This window comes from Coffea arabica, chromosome 4e, assembly GCF_036785885.1.
Source record: "Coffea arabica cultivar ET-39 chromosome 4e, Coffea Arabica ET-39 HiFi, whole genome shotgun sequence".
Lineage (NCBI taxonomy): Eukaryota > Viridiplantae > Streptophyta > Magnoliopsida > Gentianales > Rubiaceae > Coffea > Coffea arabica.
Genome location: NC_092317.1, coordinates 3,673,880 through 3,695,491, shown reverse-complemented (window position 1 = coordinate 3,695,491; position 21,612 = coordinate 3,673,880). Strand labels below are relative to the sequence as shown.

General features: G+C 36.6%; 4 protein-coding genes across 10 annotated transcripts; 2 read left to right on the top strand and 2 right to left on the bottom strand.

Annotated features, from left to right (window-relative positions):
* The first annotated feature begins 6,152 nt into the window (after positions 1-6,152).
* LOC113741907 (zinc finger protein 1-like) lies at positions 6,153-7,551 on the top strand. Its single transcript, XM_027269567.2, has one exon. It carries the CDS (start codon positions 6,383-6,385, stop codon positions 7,352-7,354), a length of 972 nt encoding a protein of 323 aa, XP_027125368.1. The 5' UTR covers positions 6,153-6,382; the 3' UTR covers positions 7,355-7,551.
* A 2,682-nt stretch (positions 7,552-10,233) lies between these two features.
* Positions 10,234-13,979, bottom strand: LOC113741783 (uncharacterized protein At2g39795, mitochondrial-like). Of its 6 annotated transcripts, none has more exons than XR_011813454.1 (4): positions 13,634-13,979; positions 12,104-12,582; positions 11,749-11,801; positions 10,234-10,357 (listed from the first exon to the last, which is right to left on the bottom strand). XR_011813454.1 is itself a non-coding variant. In XM_072047220.1 (4 exons), exons 1-4 carry the CDS (start codon positions 13,838-13,840, stop codon positions 10,335-10,337), a joined length of 612 nt encoding a protein of 203 aa, XP_071903321.1. In that variant the 5' UTR covers positions 13,841-13,979; the 3' UTR covers positions 10,234-10,334. The 6 variants fall into 6 exon arrangements, 4 of the variants coding, with proteins under 4 accessions (XP_071903321.1, XP_071903319.1, XP_071903320.1 ...); XM_072047220.1 differs by having other exon boundaries at positions 12,254-12,582; XM_072047218.1 differs by having other exon boundaries at positions 10,234-10,352; positions 12,254-12,582.
* Positions 13,980-14,377: 398 nt separating this feature from the next.
* On the bottom strand, positions 14,378-17,518 carry LOC113741674 (uncharacterized). Of its 2 annotated transcripts, none has more exons than XM_027269266.2 (4): positions 16,899-17,518; positions 16,053-16,102; positions 15,915-15,967; positions 14,378-15,176 (listed from the first exon to the last, which is right to left on the bottom strand). In XM_027269266.2, exons 1-4 carry the CDS (start codon positions 17,159-17,161, stop codon positions 14,784-14,786), a joined length of 759 nt encoding a protein of 252 aa, XP_027125067.1. In that variant the 5' UTR covers positions 17,162-17,518; the 3' UTR covers positions 14,378-14,783. The 2 variants fall into 2 exon arrangements, with proteins under 2 accessions (XP_027125067.1, XP_071903317.1); XM_072047216.1 differs by having other exon boundaries at positions 16,053-16,808; positions 16,899-17,032.
* Positions 17,519-19,310: 1,792 nt separating this feature from the next.
* On the top strand, positions 19,311-21,292 carry LOC113742895 (deSI-like protein At4g17486). The gene is made up of 3 exons (XM_027270910.2): positions 19,311-19,724; positions 20,087-20,374; positions 20,826-21,292. Exons 1-3 carry the CDS (start codon positions 19,592-19,594, stop codon positions 21,062-21,064), a joined length of 660 nt encoding a protein of 219 aa, XP_027126711.1. The 5' UTR covers positions 19,311-19,591; the 3' UTR covers positions 21,065-21,292.
* Positions 21,293-21,612: the final 320 nt, after the last annotated feature.

Below are 21,612 nucleotides of genomic sequence, written 5' to 3'. Positions count from 1 at the left end.
TTCCATCCTTACTCTTTTTTTTAAAAAAAAAAAATTAATTCCATCTAAATTTAGTTGCTTGTAAAGCTGTAAACGAGTCGAATCAAACCGAGTATCTCATATTTGACCTCTGTTCGTTAAGCAATTCGAACAACGTTCATGTTCGTTCGTTAATTTTCGAACTCCAAACCTGTGTTTGTTCGATTCATTAAACAAAGTTCATGTTCGAGTTCGAATTCGTATTCGTGTTCGTGTTCGTGTTCGTGTTCGTGTTCGGCTCGTTTAATATAAACAAGCCGTTCGCGAACATGCTCGAAATGTTCGAATCCAAATTATTTTAAGCCTTAAATATGCCATATAAATCATTAATCATTCTAAAAAATAATTAAAGCACTAAGTGACTAAATTCTATTATTCATTAACTATATAACTAACATTAACATAAAAATAACAAATAAAACCCTCCAAACATAAAAGTCTAGCCATAAAATTAATTCTAAAATTTGTCAAATGATAATTATGCCCATGTTCGCGAACGTTCGTTAAAACTCGCGAACATGCTCATGTTCGCTCGATTATTAATCGAACAAAAAAATTCGTTCGAAATGAACCGAGTTACCGAACAGTTCGGTTCGTTTAACAGCTCTAGTTGCTTGTGCATTTCTTTCCTTTGTCCATACAATTCATCCTTAGTTCTTAGTGTCTGGTGTGTTTGGACAAACAAGATTTGAAATAAAATAATTTGCTTCACAAATTTCAATCATCTTTTTATCTTTCTTATCATCTTTTTTATCTCACATACATCACATCATAAAAAGTGTTACAGTAATTATTTCAAATAAATCATCCAAATAAACTCTTATTCAAACAAGACGTTGTACCAGGTCATCTTTTGTAACAAGACGTTTGTAACAAATAAATCATCCTGAGTTTGTAACAAGACGTTGTACCAGGTCATCTTTTGGACTTTATATGGCATTATCATTGAGTTAACTTCAAATTCGTGCTTAAATTTGTTGGGCTTTTATATCTTGGATATCCATCGGTTGACTGAAAATGATTGAGAAAGTTGTGTAGCGTTTTAATTATTGAGAAAGAAAGTTCTATAGCATGGTTGTGTAGAGTCTTGTCTGTTATTGAAATGAGGTTTTTTTGAGAATGATTAGGCTCCTCTCCGTTACATTGGAGGGAAATTCTCTCGATTACGCCTTAATAAAATTAATTTAGAAATTATATTCGAAAATCAACACGGTTTATAATATATTTCATTACTTGTGTCAGTTATACATAAAATTTTGCATGAAATTGACCAAGTTTTGCCGTCTAATTAGTCATTGCAATTGTTTTCATAATTTTGACCTATATATACATATTTCACTGTTCAAATGTTTATTTTAAATTGAATGTCAAGATATTGTCAAAAAAATACATATCATTTTTTAGTATGTTGATTTAGAGATTTTAAAAAAATTAAAGGCACAATCACACAATTTTATAATATTATATAAATTAAGATATAAACAATGGAGAGAAATTGAACGGAGAAGATCCCAACCCTTTCGAAAATATTACCTACTTGAAAGTGGGAGTCTGTAACCAAAACAAGTTTCAGCATACCTTACTTAGCTGAAAGTATCATGCCGGCCAAAATAAGAAATACGTATATACTTTTCCATTTTCCTTTTTTTTTGGGGATTTTCTAGGTTTTAATAGTATCAAATATGGGGGTTGCTGTGGCTGGGCGGGTTGTTGATTGGGCAAGCCAAATGGGCCAAGAAGACTAAGGGGCGAGAGTTTTCTTCCAAATCCACTGGAGCAGCGCGATGCTGACCATGCCCAGTACCCTGGCCTGCTGTCAAATTCATTTAGCAAAATGGGCATTGTAAATTGTGATTCACCTTTTTCATTTTTTGGCCGGGCAACGATAGTATCGTAAGAGAGGTTAACAGGTATATAGATTTGATTAAATCAAAAGGATGTTTTGACACAATTTTTAAATTTTTATTACTGAAGGTGGGGTTAGTTTGAACCCCCAACCTACAGTTCAGAGAAGGATTTAATGCAATTTGTGCTGGGGTTAGTTTAATTCACTTTTTTCTGCGGTTATTGTAAATTGTGATCCACATTTTTTTATTTTTTGTGGGGTTTTCTGGGGGAAAAAAAGGGATCCACTTCTAAGCTGATTCATGTACGAACCGAGCAACAAGAAGTAAAGTGAAAAATGGGGAGATGGTGTGGGTTTGAATGTGACATTTAAAAGGAACGGGAGACGTCATAGTTGAAGTGGTGTTTGGACTTTGATATATTCCTCTTCTTTCGTGATCTGCCTTTTTCTATGTGAAACTGAAAGACAGCGATAGAAAAGGCTACAAAAGCTTCCTCTTCAAAATTTCTTTCTGATGTTGATTGCATCAGATATGCAGACAAAGAAATCTAACCAGCTTTATTATCTAGACTTGCTGTTTGATTAGACTAAGCAAACTCAACCCAACAAGGAATCAACGCAAAAGTCCCTTGGCTTCTCCCACATTTCACAATTGCCCCATAATGTCATCCAAAGACACTGCATGCATGTGCATTTGTTATTTTTGTTTTAGCCTTTTTAGTTTATCACAATCGATCGTGTGCTGTTGGGCGGATACCACCACACCCTTTTCATCCTGCTGGGATTGTCAACACAAGTTTCATTATCATCATCATGTAAATGCGTGACACGAACCTACACTTGTACGTATAAAAAATGTGTATAGCAAATTAGCAATACACTACACACACACACTCGCGAGTCTACGCTGCAGCTATCATGCCACTCTGCCCTTGGACATGTTTTTTAATTATTTTTTTTTATGTTTTTGATAAACTTTTATTTTACGTATATCATATTATCCCTAAAGTAAAGCGCACGCTCTATGCGATTATTCTAAAAATTCTTTTCAATATATAATCTCCTGTCCAAACAAACATGGTATTATTCTTTATCTGAGAGGGAGGGAGGGAGGGAGGGGGAGTAGTAAAGAAAATCTTGGATTGTGGATTGAAACTACTATTTGTCTTGTGAGGCTTCATCCTAATTTTACGGTACTACAGTTTTCAAAGCTAGTTTTTTCAGTGTTCATTGACAATCATCTTCTCCTAGTGTACAATACCGCCAAGCATGGTTATTGTGCACTGAATAATTTCCAACTAAAACTGCAAACTAATGTCCTTTTCTTTCCTGATCCCTTTCTTCTCCAATGAGAATACGTCTCTCCCTTTTCTTTAATTAACAGTAGTGTTCGGTGAAAACGATGTTTATCAGAAGCTATATATGTATATATATAGGAAATGATTGTGTTCTGTGGATAATAATTCTTACAAAGAGATCAATCTCAGCGTCGGATGGCACTGAGGTAGCACGTTAAGGCCCTTATACATCAGCTTCCGCCATCTACCTGTCGGCCATTCGTCGCATTTCCAACTGCTGCATGACAAAACACAACTCCTATTTGCGCACGGGGCATTGATGCTATTGGGCTATTGGTTATCTTTTTTCTATTTTCTTTTTCGACTGACGAAGGCCTTTGAATTATTCCGCATCCGCAAAATGTTCTTCATGGTTGACAAAATGTTTAATGAAATAACGCAATACAGATCCCACCGATGAAGTCTAACTTAGAGTAGGTAGAGGATTTTTTTAGGGCAAAATGTTTGGCTCGAATGCATAGATACATATAAAACCATAAATGTCTCCCAAATTACCTAATTTCCTCATCAAACATTTATTAGTAAATTTATCTCGAGCTAATTCAACAACGGAAAAACAGTTTAATACCGAAGTGTGGATTCAGTTTAATTTTTTTGCAACTTCAACTTATAGTTTATATGGTCCCCTAATCTAATTGTTTGAGTTGTAGTTTTTCAAGAAAACATTTTTACATTTTTTGTGAACGCATTTTTTAATCATTCTTTTACTTTACACATATATATATCAGATCGCTAAAATACATTTTTTTTATATATATAAAAAAAAAAGAAATTCTAAAAAATAGCGATGATGATCCGAACTGTAGCTTAGCCAAAGTTATTAATGTATTCCTGCATCGATCTCGTGGTCGAATATATCTCAATAAATTCCACTTAAGAAGAGGAGGTTTTCCGTTATTGTCCCTTGATTTATTGTAAAGGGGAAAGAAATTAAATGGAAAGAACCAAAAATGAAAAGACAGAAGGATGTAGTAGTTAATTACGTGACCGTGAACAAGTAATAGTATGATATACACCATTAAATTAAGCAATCACATCTGAATGAATTATTGTCAAAGCAAACAAAGTAGAGACTTTGTGAGAGCTATTGGAACTCTTTTATCTACTTGTGTATTTGCAGATTGATCATGAGATATCGACAACAGCGAAATAAGATTCCTAGGCCACTAATAATAATGATTCAGCTCCCAAGATCTGATTCGAGGAGCAAGTTTCATTTTAGGGTATAATATTCTCTCTTCAATGTGGAGTGGTACCTAACAAATCCTTGTCATAAATTCGACTGTATTAAAATTAAAAACCACCCAATAAAAGTGCCTGTCACTTTGGAATGAAAGTTACTTTCCTTTGCCAAGAAAGGGTTTTGAAATTGAAATCATGTTTGGCTTCGTTTCGAGCAATTAATCAGTGGTGAGATATTGGTAATTATTTTATGACTATATTTAGTTAATGGAGCATCTAGAAGAAATGAGACTCATTAATTTCTTCCTCAAGAGGATATTATTAAACTTATTTTGTTGATATTCGAAAATAATGATAGAGCGCTAGCTCATGGTTTATATGTATATGTGCACACAATATTTATTTCACTGCTGAAATAATTTCAGTCAAGGTGTTTGGTGCAAAGCAATTAATGTATAGGATTCATTTCTATTAGTGGGAAAATCGCATGATTTCTTTCTTAGCGAGTGGAATAAATTACTGATGTATTCATTGCTTGGGAAGCTTAATGATGACATGATCTTTGAATATTGCCATAAAAAGCACCATGATGGCATATATAAAAATTTCTTCCACATGAAGTGGATGTGTAATATATATATTCCTGATTTGTGCTTTATAGCTTCCCCTCCAAAAAAGGAAAAAGGAAAAAAATATCGAGTAATTAACTTCCATTAATTTGACATGCTAGTTAGTTTGTATACTAATTATAAGATTAATTTTTCTTTCTAGCTTCTAAAGAAATTTTATGTGCTCTATTGCAGCGGTAATTTTTTTTTTTCCATGCTTAATTATGAGTACTGTCGCACTAGAAATTAAGTATAAAATTGTGACAAACTAACCTGCAACAGCACCACTCTTACATTATTCGTTATCAATAATGTTTCTTTTCTTCCCAACTTGATGAGATTGCATGAACTTTGTCTTTATATCAGCTATATTCAAATCCATGCCATGCAAGTTGGTAATTAATCATTTTGGAATGCGAACACAACACCGATATATATTACCAGTAACGAATGTTAATTCCATACCCGAAAATTCCTCTTTTTTTCACAAGTTTGAACTTACTTACCTAAGAAGAATAAAATCCCTCTCGATTTAGAAGTAATTAATGCAAATGCTTTGCATAATTGACGCTGATTATTTAAGGCAAACATCATTCCTTCTTTAATACCTGTACGTACTTCTTGCCATGTTACTTTTAAACGCATGTAATTTTTTCTTTGGGGGTTAAGAAGTCTAGTTCAACAAAATATCCAAAGGAATAGAGGAAAGCATCTGTTTGTTAGAAGGAAATAAGATCGAGATTAAGGAAAAAAAAAAAAAAAAAGAAACCCCATAGATAGATAGATAGTGGCTGTGATCTTTTCAATCACAACTTTGAGCTAGTGTTACCCTGATGCACATCAAGCGGTCATGCATGTTTTTGACACTTTGGATGACATTGCAGTTCGCAAGCAAGAAGGATAAGGAATAAAGAAAATGGAAGTCATTGTTCCAACTCGTACCTCGACTCAAAACCACATATTTTCAAGGAAAGGTCTATTTCAAAATGCTAACACTAAGAAGGAAGATCACCTTTTCTTTAGGCCTTCTTTCATGAAACAACCACCGAAGTCCCCAAAATGGGCAAGACCAAAAAGGCAAGAAAATTTAGAAAAAAAATTTAACATAAGGAAAGACGAGTGGAAAGTGTTGGTGTCCTTCATGAATTTGAAACAAAACAAAACAAAAGCTTGCTGACGCATAGATATAACAGCTCTCTCCATTGTCTGTCTCACAATTCTTACCGTAATAAGATCCTGTAACTGTATATTTTCCTTCTATACATAGCGCCACAGCATTTATTCTCAATCAATAAGTATTACGACTTTCTTTGTATTTATCCCAATAATCTTCACCCGCAAGGTGGAAAGTCTCACATCAATTCTTCCATATGAAGGCAAAAACAACAAGAAAGGAGGCATGTGATCTCTCTCATGAAACTTCTGCTTCTTCTTCTTCTTCTTCAACCATAGCCTCACTTTCCGATACTAATTCTCTTGCGTGCCCAAATAACTCACCATCAATGGACAGCCCAAAATTAGAAGAAGTGCAACATCAAAATCACAAGCAAGAAGATGATGATAAAGATGTCAAAACCCCTCATCTCGCTTTGGATTTAAGCCTCGCCAGCGCCAAGGATTTGAAGCCTGAACTCAACCTTATAGATTGTCTACACAACAACATGGGGGTTTCATCACAGATTAATCATCCCTCAAGTACTAGCGCTAGTACGGATGCCATTAATCCCCTGGGGGTTAACAATAATAGTGCTAGTAACAATCAAGAACCCGAGCGACGGGTGTTTTCTTGCAACTACTGCCAGAGAAAATTCTGTAGTTCTCAGGCTCTTGGAGGCCATCAAAATGCACATAAACGTGAGAGAACAATCGCAAAAAGAGGGAACCGGATTGGTGGTTCGACCGGGGGAGCGTCATCTTCATCAGCAGCAGCTTTTGGGCACGATTCATTGTTGCAGCGTTACCCAAGCATGGCTTCTTTGCCTCTGCATGGCTCATTCAACAACAACAGGTCTCTTGGGATTCAGGCTCATTCCATGATTCCCAAGCCGGCTTATTTTGCATCCAATCATGTTGGCTTTTCACCTATGTATGGGCAAGCTGGATGGTCTAGAAAGCCTCTTGATCAGCAACCGGCGATTGGGAGGCTTGCACCGGAAAATTATCACATGGGATCTTCCTCAATTGGTGGGGCTGCTAGGTTTGATACCAATATTAATCAAAAATTTTCTACTCCTGTGGTTGAAGGAATTGGAGGGTCGTACAAATGGGACAGTGGTCCTCCTCCTAACCTGAAAACTAGTCAAGAAGAGTTGAAAAAGCTCGACTTGTCCCTCAAACTCTAGAGCAGCAGTAGTCCTAGTGGCACCAGTAGTTACAGCTTATTTGTTTTTGTGACAGTTTTTTTCTAGGGTTCCTTCTTATTGGATTCTGTTTTTTTTTTCTTTTTAAAATAATTAGTAGATGTTAAAATTGTTATTTTTTTTCATTAGCCGCAGAGGAATTTGCTATTCTTGAATTGGTTATTTTTATCGTTTTGGCAGTTGGCAGATTCTATCGTGTATAGCTTTCGCGATCAATTTGCGTTGCTTAGATTATCATATGTGCTCAATTTTGACATCTCGTCCCAAAATCTCTTTAAGCTTTAGTTGATGTTCCTTCCATAGAGCTTTTTTTTTTTTTTTTTTTTGGCAGAACGCTTTGCGGTATGTTAATGCAAATTTTCAAAAGAAAAACGAAAGAGTTGTTTGAGGAACAGTTGGCTGAAAAAGAAACAAGTCTCCAAGTCCAAGTAGTTGCTTGATCCTCAGAATATTTTCAGAAACATGGAAATATATGGTGGTTTTATGGAGCCTTTAATTGTCATCCTTGTAAATATCAAACGGGACATGATCCATGATATTTGAAGAAACTGTCAGGATTCCCATTATGCTTTTGGGCACCACAACTATGTATATGGTTTGAAGATTTAAACATTTTTAATTAATGGTATCATGGGTTTCAGTCAGTATTGCATATAAACATCAGTCCGTACAGTTAAATGAATGAATGATTGATTAAATATACCACTCTGAAGTGACATTACTAGCTCCAACAACACAAAAAAAAAAAAAAAAAAAAGTGTAGTAGTAGAAAGTAGTAGTGGTCGTTAGAACCTAGAAGGGCTGAGACTCTACTAAACGACAGGGTTTTTGACCCACCTGCAGGCGAAGAAATAGACCATCTATGCAGAGGTCTTCCTCAATGGTTAGGTAAAGCCATGTGGAAATTGAGTTCTACAATGATCCACAAGCCATGCTATCACATCAATTTTCCTACATTAAAATGTTGCAAATCTTCATTGCCTTGATTTGTTACCTAAGAGATCTCTTAAGCAGGACCCTATATGGCTAGTACCATGGTGGAGACACATCAGACTCATGATGCACGTAAAATATTTAAAAATTATCTTGTCATTATCCAAGAGTAACGTAACTCAAAAATCCACTCACAGGGGGCATCTTTAACTTTAATAATAATGATGGACGATTTTTATATGTGTGTGTAATAGAGCCTATATTATTTTGTGTCTCAAGAAAGAAGATCCACAATGATTTTCAATTGATTAAAGAAGCTTCATTTCATGGTATGTGACTTCTCTGTTGTTTGATAAATTTAAGATTGCAGGATGAGGGGCATAATAATTTTCTGCCACTACCTAAAATCACGTCTTTAAATGGTATGAGATGATTACAGGATATCTTGTGTATGGAATCAAATTAATCATCAATCTTCCACCTTAAATTGTCCGATGCAAACTGTAAACCGTAGTGTTCTCTTGAAACAAATAAAAGATCTGGTAGATGTCATTAAAAGATCATTCGTGTATGTGCACAAACTAATTAATTTCAGACCAAAAATATATAAGTGTAAAGTAGAAGTCTTAAATTGATATCGAGTAGGATTTCAATGCGTAATCTTGTTTAAATTAATGGCTTGGTAGTAGTTGTACAAACGATAACGAGTGCAAGAAATTGAATGAATGAATGGTGATGCTAATGGTAAGAATGCAAAAAAAAAAATAAAAATAAAAATTGTAGAAATTCTTCACTTACAACTTTTTCTCCCCCTCATTTTTTATACAATGTTTAACTCAAAAATTTCCCCTATGTGCATGTTGCAATGTTGGTACTACTTGTCACAGGCCTCTCTCTACTGATGTCTCCAATTTTGGGCAAAATCTATTTAGAGAAATGTGGGGCCAATAATTCGTTAAGTTTTTCATTTTTTCTTTCAAGTGTCGTCTGGTGATTATATTTAAACCCTCGACTCGACTAATTCAGAGTCGAGCACTATTAGAAAGCAAGCAAGCCCTTTTGAGAGAATGGCATCCCCCTAAGGTACCGTGCAAAATTGTAAATTGTAAAGTTATGTGGTCTAATTAGCAGGAGGAGGAGGGGGCAAACAAAAAATTGTACTACCATCATAATAAACTTCTTGCTCGTTCGGTGGAGGCATGGGGCCATGTTAGAGGCATTGGAATTGATCGTGTCAAGATTTTCAATGCAAAATCTTTGAAACTCATGTTTCAGTAGCTCGTGTTTTTGAAATAACATAAGAGTACAATTTTTCTGTTTGAAAGAGAGTTTGAGATACTTGAGAATGTTGTACACGACAGAACTGACTAGATGCATTTCAGGGTCCTTAATGTGATCCAAGCAGCAACTAGAGACGTGATAAATAACAGATACCAAATTAAGTCAACAATTTTAAAGCTTTTGTCATAGTCTGAATCCCTTTTTCTGAACAATTCTTCTTCTTCTTTTCAACCTTTCTCTGGGCAAAATTTGTTAGTCGGTGGTACTAAAACGATTCAATACATTCAGATCAAAATAACCTTTTGCCTCAACAAACACAATCCTGATCAGGGATCGATTTGTGGCCTGAAGTTTGACCCCCTAATCTGAAGAAGCGTGTTGCTTCATTATTCTGTAGGTTTTGACTAACTTGAACCATGGGTCCAACACCAAGAGACCAGGAACAAGGGGTGTACGCTAGGTGGGAAACGAACAAACGTATGCTACGGTGGGGAAACGAAAGTTGGTTCTTCTCTTCAGGCATTATGCGGCTCCAAATTATGTTTGGTGAGGGCCCTATTCTTTAACGAAAGGCCAATTATCTGGTTGTCCTATCCTCATAAAACACACTGTGTTTTAGGATGATATCAAACATCCTTTCACACATACCAAACATTAAGCACCTGTTGAAACTGGGAGAGTATATCCATTGCATGATGTCATCAGCACCTGCCCATTGCTGTAAAGCTAGCTTGAGAAAACATTACATTCACTTCAGTGGAGACTCCTGTTCTGGAGTAAAATGTGGTCATAGCTTCAGTAACTTTCATTATCCCTCTGGAGCCTCAGTTAAATTGACCCCATGAAAATGAGGGGTCAGCTGCTCCTTCCAGAGAACCAACCCCCCACCCAAAAAAAAAAAATATATATATATCTTGAATAAAAATGAAACTGCTAAGTTTAACCTCCAAAGAATAACTCTGTGAAAGTATTAGAAACTGCAAGCACGACATTCAGAGCAAAATTAGGCAGTCTTTTCAATCAGTGAGAGTAAAAAATGAAAGAAAAAAAAGGTATTCCTGGTACAATCTTGGGATGTTGACAAACTAAAAGTACCTACCAGACAGCCCCGCTCTTTATTGTTGAATAAAAAGAAGGCAAAGGACCTGCAAATAGGCATACTTCCATAGTAGCAGCAGCAGAATAGGTACTTCATACTGGCTAAATCCAAGATGAATCATGTACAGATGCTCATAATGAGGCCTTGTGTTTAATGAGGTTATTATAAAGAAGGCGAAATCAACAAATCTCCAATTAAAAGGTCGGCACAGTGCACAAGCACGTTTGTTGTTTCTAAAAGGTACTAAATTAACAATCAACATGGTAATAAATGCTTCATCCTTGATGAAGACTATTGCTGGTAATATCAAAATTTACAGGTAAGCTCTTCCCTATTGACAACTTTAACCGCGTGTTTATTTTCTCCAGTTATCATACCAAATACTCAATCGATATTCAGGAAGAAGGGAAAAAACAAAGAAAAGGAAACAACAGAGAATAAGTGACACTGGCATGAGAATTGACGATTGATCATCTCTAATCTAAACATACCCTGACATTAATGAGTTTTGTTGGGCGACGATAAGAAGCAACAAAACACATAAAACAGTACGATGCTGCATTCATATGGTTTGTCAGAAATCATGATCTCCATTATCTATCAAACTGATTATTCTGTTATCTAAACAAACAATCAAGCTGTGCAACAAACTAAAAATTTGCTCAGAGAAATGTGTCAGAACTTCATAAATTGACTTGTACAGCATACAGAATCTTTTTAATGTTCAACTCCACATTACAAGAATAAGAAAATCCAAGAATATTGAACAGCCAATAGAAAAGCCGGGAAAAAGTCAGCCTACTTCCAATCTTATGTTAAAATTGAGGTGACACATCTTACGCTTGAGGTGAAATTCAAAGATGATGACAAGTAATGAAGTCTCATCCTTCCTATACTGCAATCAAATGATCTAGATACCGCAACTAGTGATAAGTGTAGCCTGACTACTACTACTGTTTCTTCTCAACAAAAGATTTGACTGTACCCATCCAACGAATAAATTCAGTTTTATCCTTATTCTTCATGTAACTATGCAAGAATGCAGCAAGTTCATCATTTATACCCCTTATCTCCAGATAATCATAAAGCGAATCTTGCAGCTTATCATCCAATTCCCTGCATATAGAAAAAACCACAAATACAAATCAGAACAAGCATAATATGAAGGGCTAAAGCTCCACCCTCAGTTGCTGAGAAACAACGAAAAAGGACACCATGGTTTCTGGTTTTCAGATAGTTTTGTACCATTAGGAAAATTTTATATATACATATACAACAGGTTAATAAAAATGTAATCCATTTCTTCAGGTTTTTCTTTTTTCTTTGGCTTCCATTTCTTTGTTCCCTTCACTTGAGGCGGCAAACAAGATACAGGATACAAATAGTAAATACTGTATGCTATGATTGTTACTTCTCACCAGCTTTCACAAAAATGGTAGCATTACATCCTTCTTCCTGAATATACAACATCATGTTCTAAGAAAGCAAGTACCAATAACACTTGAGACAAGGACCATGTTCGGTTAAATCATGATGACTTCAAGAAGCAAAGCAAAACAATTACATACTTAAACTCCGGGCCCATGTAGGGTGGACTTGTAATCTGTTTTTGTCCACGAGCATAAACTTTCCGAATCTCGATGGTGTCAGGCCATGCAGAGCAAACAAACTCCAAAACATCAACACCTTCCCCCTTGCAGATATTGACAATCATAGTAACGCGAAGCTGCACGTCATCCTCCGTGACAACACCACCTGGTTCCTTTTTTGGGATAGACACATCAAACATTGTTACATCAACTTTGATCTCTTCAGTTTCTCCAAATTTCTTCTTCAATCTGATCCACTGCTCTCCAGGCCTTTCATCAACTGTAAAAAGGTGAAATTCTGGAATAGGCTGCAATAAGAGATTATCAGTTGGAATGTGCTTTGTTGCTTCTATCCCTTCATTTGTTTCGTCAATTGTGATTGTCAATTACATATTTCCTTGAACGTCACAATTTAGTCATTTCTCATATTCACCCCTCATATTTCTACATATTTGAAGAGGTTCTCTGCCACAGTCCTACAAGATTAATAAGTGGTACCTCCGCTTGAAACAAACTCAAAGGAAACTTGATACAATAAGCGCCATGTAACCTGGACTAACCTTCTAACTAATTTAAAAACAACAATTCACCAGTCATTGCATAGCATGGAGAATGATGCTTGACTAAGGCAGCAGCAGCACACATTTACTTCACAATGGTCGAACTTGTCCTAAAAATTGAAAATCATCTCTTCCTTCTAGATTTTACAGGCGATATATTTTGTACAAATCTCTTGGGAGAAATTAATTAACCCCAGAAAATTTAGTATGAACTCGTATTTTGTTAGCTGACCAGTTTTAGAATATAAGATACCACTCTGTACAGAACTTCATGTGTTCCGGTTCCCATTTAGCAGACAGAAGAATTCCTGTTAGGTCCAGTTCCATCACTGATTTGCTTTAACATCATGTTATGTTATTTCACCAATTAAAATCTTGCCAAGGGATATAAGAGAAAGGCGATCGGGCAAGCATCCCACATCCCTAACAATTAAAACTTCTCCAGAGGCGACCAAACAGCCTAAAGTCGATGATCAAGACCGAAGCTTCACATAATTCAGCAATAAGGATTGGAAAGATAGATTAAATAAGTAGGGGGTTTTGGTAAGTGAAACACTAACTCCCTAATGATTCAGCGACAAAGAACAAAAATTTAGCTATTGGCAAGGACAGTTGATGAAAAAAATAGAGGGTCAATTAACCAAAAAAAGAAAAAAAGAGAGAAGAAATGAGTAAACCGTAACCCCGGAATAATTCAGGTATAAAAGAACAGAACTTTGGTTCTTGGCAAGGGAAATTGATGAGAAACAGAAACAGTAACAGTAACAGCGAATAATAGTATACGAGGTTAAATGAGTACCTGGGAGGGAGGAGAGTGGTCGAGTTCGTATTGGATTTCATTGCGGAGAAGTCTGAGAATATTGCCCTCAAATGCTTCTTTTCGCATCTCTGATATGTAATTTCTGCTTGAGTTTGCCGGGTTCAGTGCACTGGAGGGCTTCAACTGTAGCTGCTGAAGAAGTCTTGTCATGGTCCCTCGTAGAGGTCTCACTAAGCGATGCGCCATTATCCCTGTGTGTGTGTGTTACTGTGTGAGGTCTGTGGCAAGTCCGATGATGGGTTGAGGGTTTAAGGAGGGTTTATCACCTGTCTGGCTGGCCCTCCAGCCTTAACGACATCAGAGACAAGTAACGCAAATTGAAATGTGATTTTGTTGAGCAATCGTTTTGCTTGCTGGGTTTAATGGGCTTGAAATATCTTGGACCAAGTCCTGTTGGTCCTTTTTTTTTTTTTTGGGTACTTGCCAAATATTGCAGTTGCACTATTTTAAAAGAATCCAAGATTGCGATAAAAAGGATCAAAAAAATTGTAACAACATAATTGTTTTTAACCCAAATGCATGCATGCACCAGTGTTCGTTGGAGGTACTATGCAGCAAGGCAGCAACTGCTATTGAAGAGAATTCTTTCTTTTTTACGATGGGAGTGTGGCCGGAGGATAATCAAGATACATACATATGACCATCGGCCACATTGTGAAGAATATTCCTAGTGATTTGTTCATAAAGTGCATAATTCTACTTTATCTCACCTGACGAGCAATAGATTTGCAAATTTCTAATTTTCTACTACTACTGCACTGTGAAGTAACGAAGATGGTTTTCAAAATGCATATTCGCTTATACATAAGGTAGAGCCATGAAATCCAAATGAACTCCTGAAAAGATTGGGAAAAGCTAAAGTCACCAAAACTGCTCCATGTAGAGCCTCCAAGAAATTTAAGATTCTAGATGTCTAAAGCCCGCCTAGGTTGGCCTTCCAGTGATCGTACAGCATTGGTCCCTCAAACATGATTACTTCTCAATCTATCCGAGCAATTGACACATATGCTCATTACCTCTCCGGCTCTTACAAGTCTCCGAATTTCCATCCAATTCTTGTTGCAAAAATGTTTTTTGCCGATGTATAAAAGGCTTGCCAAATCCGATCAAAATTCAATCTAATCACTCTTCACTTCTTTACATCAGAAGAGGGCTCGTAGTTTTTGCTGGACTTTTGATCACCCCGCGAAGCATCAGTGAGTGCTGTGGATGGTGTCCTACCCTCGCCAGCCTCTTTGCTGGGGCTGCCCTTAGCAGCATTAGAAGAACTGGCATCCCCTGCACTATTGTTGGGTTTAACCATTGTTGGTTGCTTTCTTCCACCATCATCAACCTGACCCTTATCTCTGGGATCGGCTGATTTTTTCTTTGATTCCACCACAATTTCTTTCACCGTCTCTTCCAGCTTATCTAGTCTCACCTTTACTGCCAAAAGCTGTGGATCAGATGTCATTTCTTGTTCTTCGGCAGCCTTCTCTGTTGCTTTTGCCTCTTCTTCAGCTTTTTTTTTCACCTCCAGTTCCTGATGTTGCACTTTCAGTGGGAGCATAATCAACAAGAAGCCAATTTACAGTGCAAAACTACAACTTGACACAATAAGATTATGGATTGCTTGCTCAAGAGTTTAAGGTCTTGGAGAAAAGTTTGAAAAGTATTTTATATCATATCCAGTTTAAACAGGAAGTATTTGCGAAAGAGATCAATTCATTGGAATATCACTTCATGATCGATATCACTTAAGGATAATAGGTACTTCTAGTTAATCCGGAATCTGTTGCTGAACATCTTACTCTTTTCTATCGTTTTTAATTTCAATTAAAAAGCAGCAATCCAGTCGTAACCTAAATTGAAGAATTTAGTAATGAAGGAAGCCTGCAATAGAAAATCCTAACAGCCACACCAGTAAACATAAACACCATCAATTCAGAAACCAAGTTTTGTACCCTTTTATTCCAGCTGATTTGACATTAAGCAAAAATGACGAGTATATTAACAATCTCGTCAACAGCCAACATTATTAATAATCTAAAACCTCAGAAAACAATTATATCTTATGTTGAAAACCGTGATGTATCGGATAAAAATGGTTCAATGTCTGCTTGACTCTTAAATGTGCAAAACAGCAATTTTTAGTCTCAAGTTGTTCAATCAAATCTCACATCATCAACTAAGTCATGATTTGCTGAAGCTTGTGCTATAATTGAAAAGCAAAACTGTCAAAGCAATGTGCCATTGAAGTGAAAAGATAAGGTTGTCATACCGCATCCATTCTTCTCATTTCTGAGCGAGCATACTGAGCCACCAAATATACAGCTGCCAGGGAAAACAGCAAAAACATATTAACACCTTTATCAACTTGCAAAACAATTATACAGTGAGAGTTTGTGATTGTAAGTACCCAATGATGGCAAGCAGGCAAAGAAGAGTTGTACCAGATGGAAGTCAAGCCTGACCATCAATGAGAAATACATAAGGAGAATGCGGGAGCAATGGTAACAAAAATGCCATTTTCCAGCAAAACATAAAAGGTCACCAATCGTCTTGCAATAGTATGAACACCGATAAAAATGCTTTGAGAAGTCTCGTATGGAAATCATATGAGAGTCTACCAACTCCCTCGATAGGCCATGATTACGGGGTCAAGATATCAAGCATAAGAGAAGGCAACAGATTCAGATGATGCAATTTTGTTTAATTTGTCCTTCCCTTGATTCCCTCTTTTATGCTTTTCTGCTGTCACTTCAACCCTTCTTTTGTTCAATAACTATTGAATTAGCATTCCATTTGATCTTTACATAATATGCAGACAAACTACAGAAAAGCTATGAAGACTTGTAATAGCACTGCCCAATCGAGGAATGAGCCATTACCTTCAAAGGCTCGAAAACAATTGCCGGGAATAGGCACCAAGAATATATATAAGCTTCAACGAATTCAAGCATTGACTGTCCCCAACACAAAAAATTCGCCATAAAGTTTGCTAATGCTAGCAAAGCCTCTTTCTGAACATAAATTAGTCATTCTTGTGAGACTAGTCGTAGGTAAATTTCGCAAAAGGAATACTCACAACAATCCCATAGAAATGGAAACTTTGCCATGATCCAACTAACAATTTATTCAAAAATACATGTGCAGAAGCTGTTCGGTGAAATGCCTAAAAGAAATCAACAAGAAACACAGATTAATAGCATGCCACGTATTAACACGTATTAAGTAAAATGAATGCACTCCCTACAAACTGTACCCAAATTTCTTGTTTTTGGGGGGAGTGGTAAAGAGAATCTTTGCAGCAGTCATGAAGTTGAGGTTTTCCAGCTCTTTATAGGCATCTTGTCGGCTTATAGATGAAGAAGAAGCCTCATCAGCAACATTAGCCTCCTCCTTGATAATAATATTAGTGCCATTCTTGTTGTTAGCGTTGGAGGGCTTGTTGGTGCAAAAGGGTCTGCTTTGAAAGCGTCTGAATCGCTTTGAAAATAGGCCCCATATCTGTCCCCTGCTTCTCATTCTTCAGTCATCAGCATTTCACAGAGGGAACAACGCTTGTTTTTTGGGTGGAGAATGCCGAATAGGTATTTTGTTTAGTGCTACTCCTAAATTCGCTTTTGGGCGGAGAAAATGGACCGGAAGATCAGAATTCGAGCTCCAAATTTTGCAGCTTTGGTCCATCAAGTTCTGAAATTTTGCCAATTTGGCTGAATTAGTCTCTGAACTTGGCAGAATAAGTCCCTTATTTTTTTCTTCAAATCTTGTATGTAGCTTTTAGGATCAACCAAATCGGGGCTTGGACATGATCTATCTTTTAGCAAGAAGTATATGTTCATAAGCATACCGAGTATGCGTGCTAATTTTAGAGAATGAAAGATTGAATTGAACAATTTTTTCTTTTTTAAACATGGAGATAAAACAAGGTTCTTTTGGGCACAAAGAATTCCGATTTTCTCCAAATTGTTTTTTAAGCTGTACTGAGATGATAATCAATAGTCATTTTAATTTTTACCCACTTCGACCATCACCTATTTCTCCTTACCTCTCCCGTCCCCACTCCTGAAATTGTATCTGAAGCCTCAATCGATGTCTGAGGCAATATTTGAGTTCCAATGAGGTCTTTATTCCTAAGAAAGAAAAGAAAATGATATTCGACATTATGGTTTTTCGATTCCTATGTGCTGCCACTTTTTTCAAACGAACCATCAATAGTACTAAAACAATTTCAATCAGCATTAGCATAAAATGGACCTACTATTCCAACCTGATTTGGTGCAATGGTAGTTATGAAATGAGTACCTCAGGATAAGATAAAACTATGAGATGAAGCAAGCAGTAGTAAGTGGTGGCTGGTGGCACTCATGCTATTAACAATGGTGATTATGGAGATATTATGGTGGTGCTTGGAGGTTTTATTACATCAGCAAAGCTAATGTCGATTGCGAGATGAGACCAAAACTAATCGTCAAGTTTGTTTGAATAGTAGATCATTTGGGATAATTTTTTGTTTAAAAAAAAAATACAGTAACACTTTTTTGATATGATTGAAAAATATATTGATAATACAAGCAAATAAATTTTGGCTAATAATCTCTATCCAAACAAACGTGTTAGCCAGAAACAGTGTGTTAGGGTGGAAGAGGCTCCATTCTCTTGTTAAGATTGTTGTGTGCGATTTTAATTAGAAAACCACTTGCCGTCCATTTGCAATATTAGAGCAACAAAAATTTGAATATTACGCCTTTAAAAAAAAAAAAAAATTGGGTGTTACGTTTGGGTTGAGTTAGGACGTTAATCTTGAGATTTTTTTTTCTAATTTTTTTTTTTAAAAACAGGGGGAAGGTGGTGTTTAAGAAACGAAAATGGAAAAGATGAATTTGAATCTAAAATTTTTGAACCTTGAAATCTCAATTTTAACTATTAAGCCAAGATCTACTTAGCTAATATTGAAAAATCTTGAATACACGTTTCACTTATGCTAATTGTTTAAGCAAATCTTTCTCGACAAATTCACTTTCTTGATTTGGCTTTGACTGTTGACAAATGAAGCTACTCCGTGACTAACATGAGTCAGAATCAAGGCATAGAACTAAAAAAAGGGGACGAGAAACCAATATACTACTGACTTTCTCTTGGACATATGAAAGGATTTGTCCGACAAAAACCCACACACACATATTTATTATCTTCAGAATTTCAAACCTTTGATTCCGAGGTTGGTGTCTAAATTGTGGATTAGCCGTTACCCTATTAGAGATTTAATCAGGATGCTGCATTTTTCACTTACCAATTGTGAAATTAATTGCAATGGGAGGAAAAGAAAGAAAGAGCTTGTTGAAGAAGATGTAGGAGGACAAGGAGAATTATCAAAAATCAATTCTTGCATGGCCCAGTCCCACCAACTTACTCTGCACCAGGGATCATCACATTCTGTCAATTCTTTGCACCAATCTGTATACAATAATAATCACAGATAATCATACCTTAATATAATCAAAATCCTCATAAACCCCCTTCGCCATCCTATCTAACCTCCTAATTAATCTAATAAAATAAACATCCTGCCACCACTTCTCATAATGAGTGTACGTTACTTTCTCCCAAAAAGAATTTTCAAAATTTTAAAAAATTATATAGATTACACTTGCACAGCTGGGATTCCAACCAATCACCTCAGGTCCTTGCTGTAATTCCCACTCAAGCTCAGGGCCATTTCTCTCCTTCCCCGAGATTTTATATATTCTTTCCCGTCCGCCAAAATTGGACGCTGCGGCACTGATATGCCGCCGGTTTGTACTCACAGATAACATTCACGAAAGCTGCTCAACTCAATTTTCTCTCTTCTTCATCAAATAAAGATTCAAATTTTAGTGCATATATATATATATAGATATATTCATTCTTGCATATTCGTCAAAATTTTTTTTTTACTACAGAGTAAATTCAAGAATGTTGTGCAGAAAAAGTTCAGTTAAAAATGGCCGCGGAACAGTGCCAGTGAACCTGAATGTTTATGACCTTACATCCATTAATGGGTATGCTTATTGGCTCGGCCTCGGGGTCTACCATTCCGGAGTTCAAGGTCAGAATTCATTCTTGCTTTTCTCTCAAGCTTGGCAGAATTTTTTTTTTTTTTTTTTTTTAAAAAAATTTAACTGAAAGGCGTAACTGTTATGCTACTATCTATGGCTCTGAATCTATGCAAATTCAGATCTACATTGGCTTGATAGTTGGTGAAAAGGAAAACCCACATAGAATTTGATTAGATTGAGCAGAAAAGTGTTCTTTGATTATTTCAATTGCAACAAGTTACACCGTAGGAAAGCTTAAACAGGAGGGACAAAGAGAGAAAAGGAATAACTACATAGATAGAAAAGGAAAGGAAAAGGTTACAAACAGAGTAAAAATGATTAATGATCATGTGGGTGGGATGGAACTTGGCAGTTCACGGGGTGGAGTATGCATTTGGAGCTCATGAGTATCCGACGACCGGAATTTTCGAAGGGGAACCAAAGCAGTGCGATGGATTCACGTTTAGGAAATCGCTGTTGATGGGATGGACGGAAATGACACCAGGGCAGGTGAGGGGAGTGATGGAGGAGCTTGCTGAAAAGTACAGAGGAAATGCGTACAATCTCATAACCAAGAATTGTAACCATTTCTGCAATGATGCTTGCATTAAGCTCACTGGGAATCCAATTCCCAGCTGGGTCAATCGCCTTGCCAAGCTAGGTAAAAGCCTCCATCCCAACCTTCTCCCTCTTTCTCTGTGCTTTCTTTTTTTTTTTTTTTTTTATCTCAAATTTTTGTGCAATCTTCCTAGAACTGTGTGCTGTAATTTGCTTTTAAATGGTTTTGATTGAGTCTCGAAGTTTTTTTTTCTTCTTTATAAGAAGAAACCAAATAGAACATTCGGCTAAAAACTACTAGTAGTTTTGCTTACCGTTTGAAAAGGATACCAGAACTCACGAATCCATCACATTTTTTTACTAGCTTTCAAGGTCTACGAAAAGATATAAATTTTGGTTGTTCTGCATTTTGAGTTGAGAGTGTGTGTGTGTGTGAACGATTACGAACAACCATTTGATTTGATGCTTATTACCTGAATTAGCAGAAGCTTTTGGGAGTCTATTCATGTCGGATTTAGTTAAAAACATCATGTATCTTCTCTTTTGGCTCTCAGGTTTCTTCTGTAAGTGTATCATTCCAGTGACCTTAAACACAACTAAAGTTGGTCATCACACAATCGAAGACAAGGTCTGCGATAGCGAGAAAACGAAACTCAGGAGCCGCTCAAAAAGATCGAATTCGCCTTCAAGTTCATCGTCATCTTCATCCTCACAAGATTCAACGAATAGGGATCCAAGTAGAACCTCTCATCCTCCATCTTCACCATTGATTCCTGGCTCTAGTTCTTCCTAGATGTCTTCATGTGGGTTTATATAAAACCTTTTTTAATTTTTTCCCCCATCCCGGGTGATCTATAGTGCTTACCCCTCTCAAGAAACTTTTGTCATATTTGTACATTCAGAGTCCTTGGATTAATTTGGACCTGAAAATGCACCTAAAAAGTACCATTAAACTTGTCGGACCCAAATTTTTTGTGCCATAATATAATAACTAACGTGTTTAGAACCACGTCTTGGCGTTCCATCCAGTGAATTGGGCGTTCCATTTCTGATTCTTTTTCATTTTACAGACACTAAAGGAACTCAAAATGTAAAGTGGGTCGCTTCACACCCAGATTTTTGACATTTCTGTTATTCATTCACGCTGGTTAGATAGATATATAGGTTCCTGGTTTGCTCCTGTCAAATCCAGTTCGTTAAGGAATTAAGCACCAGGGTGAGGGCATCTACCAACAGTCAAAAGTAGTTGTTAACCAAACTAAGACATGTAATTCCTCATTAGCGGTTGCTGGCCCTAATCGACTCATGGTATTCCACATCCAATGTCACGGGGGCTTGGCT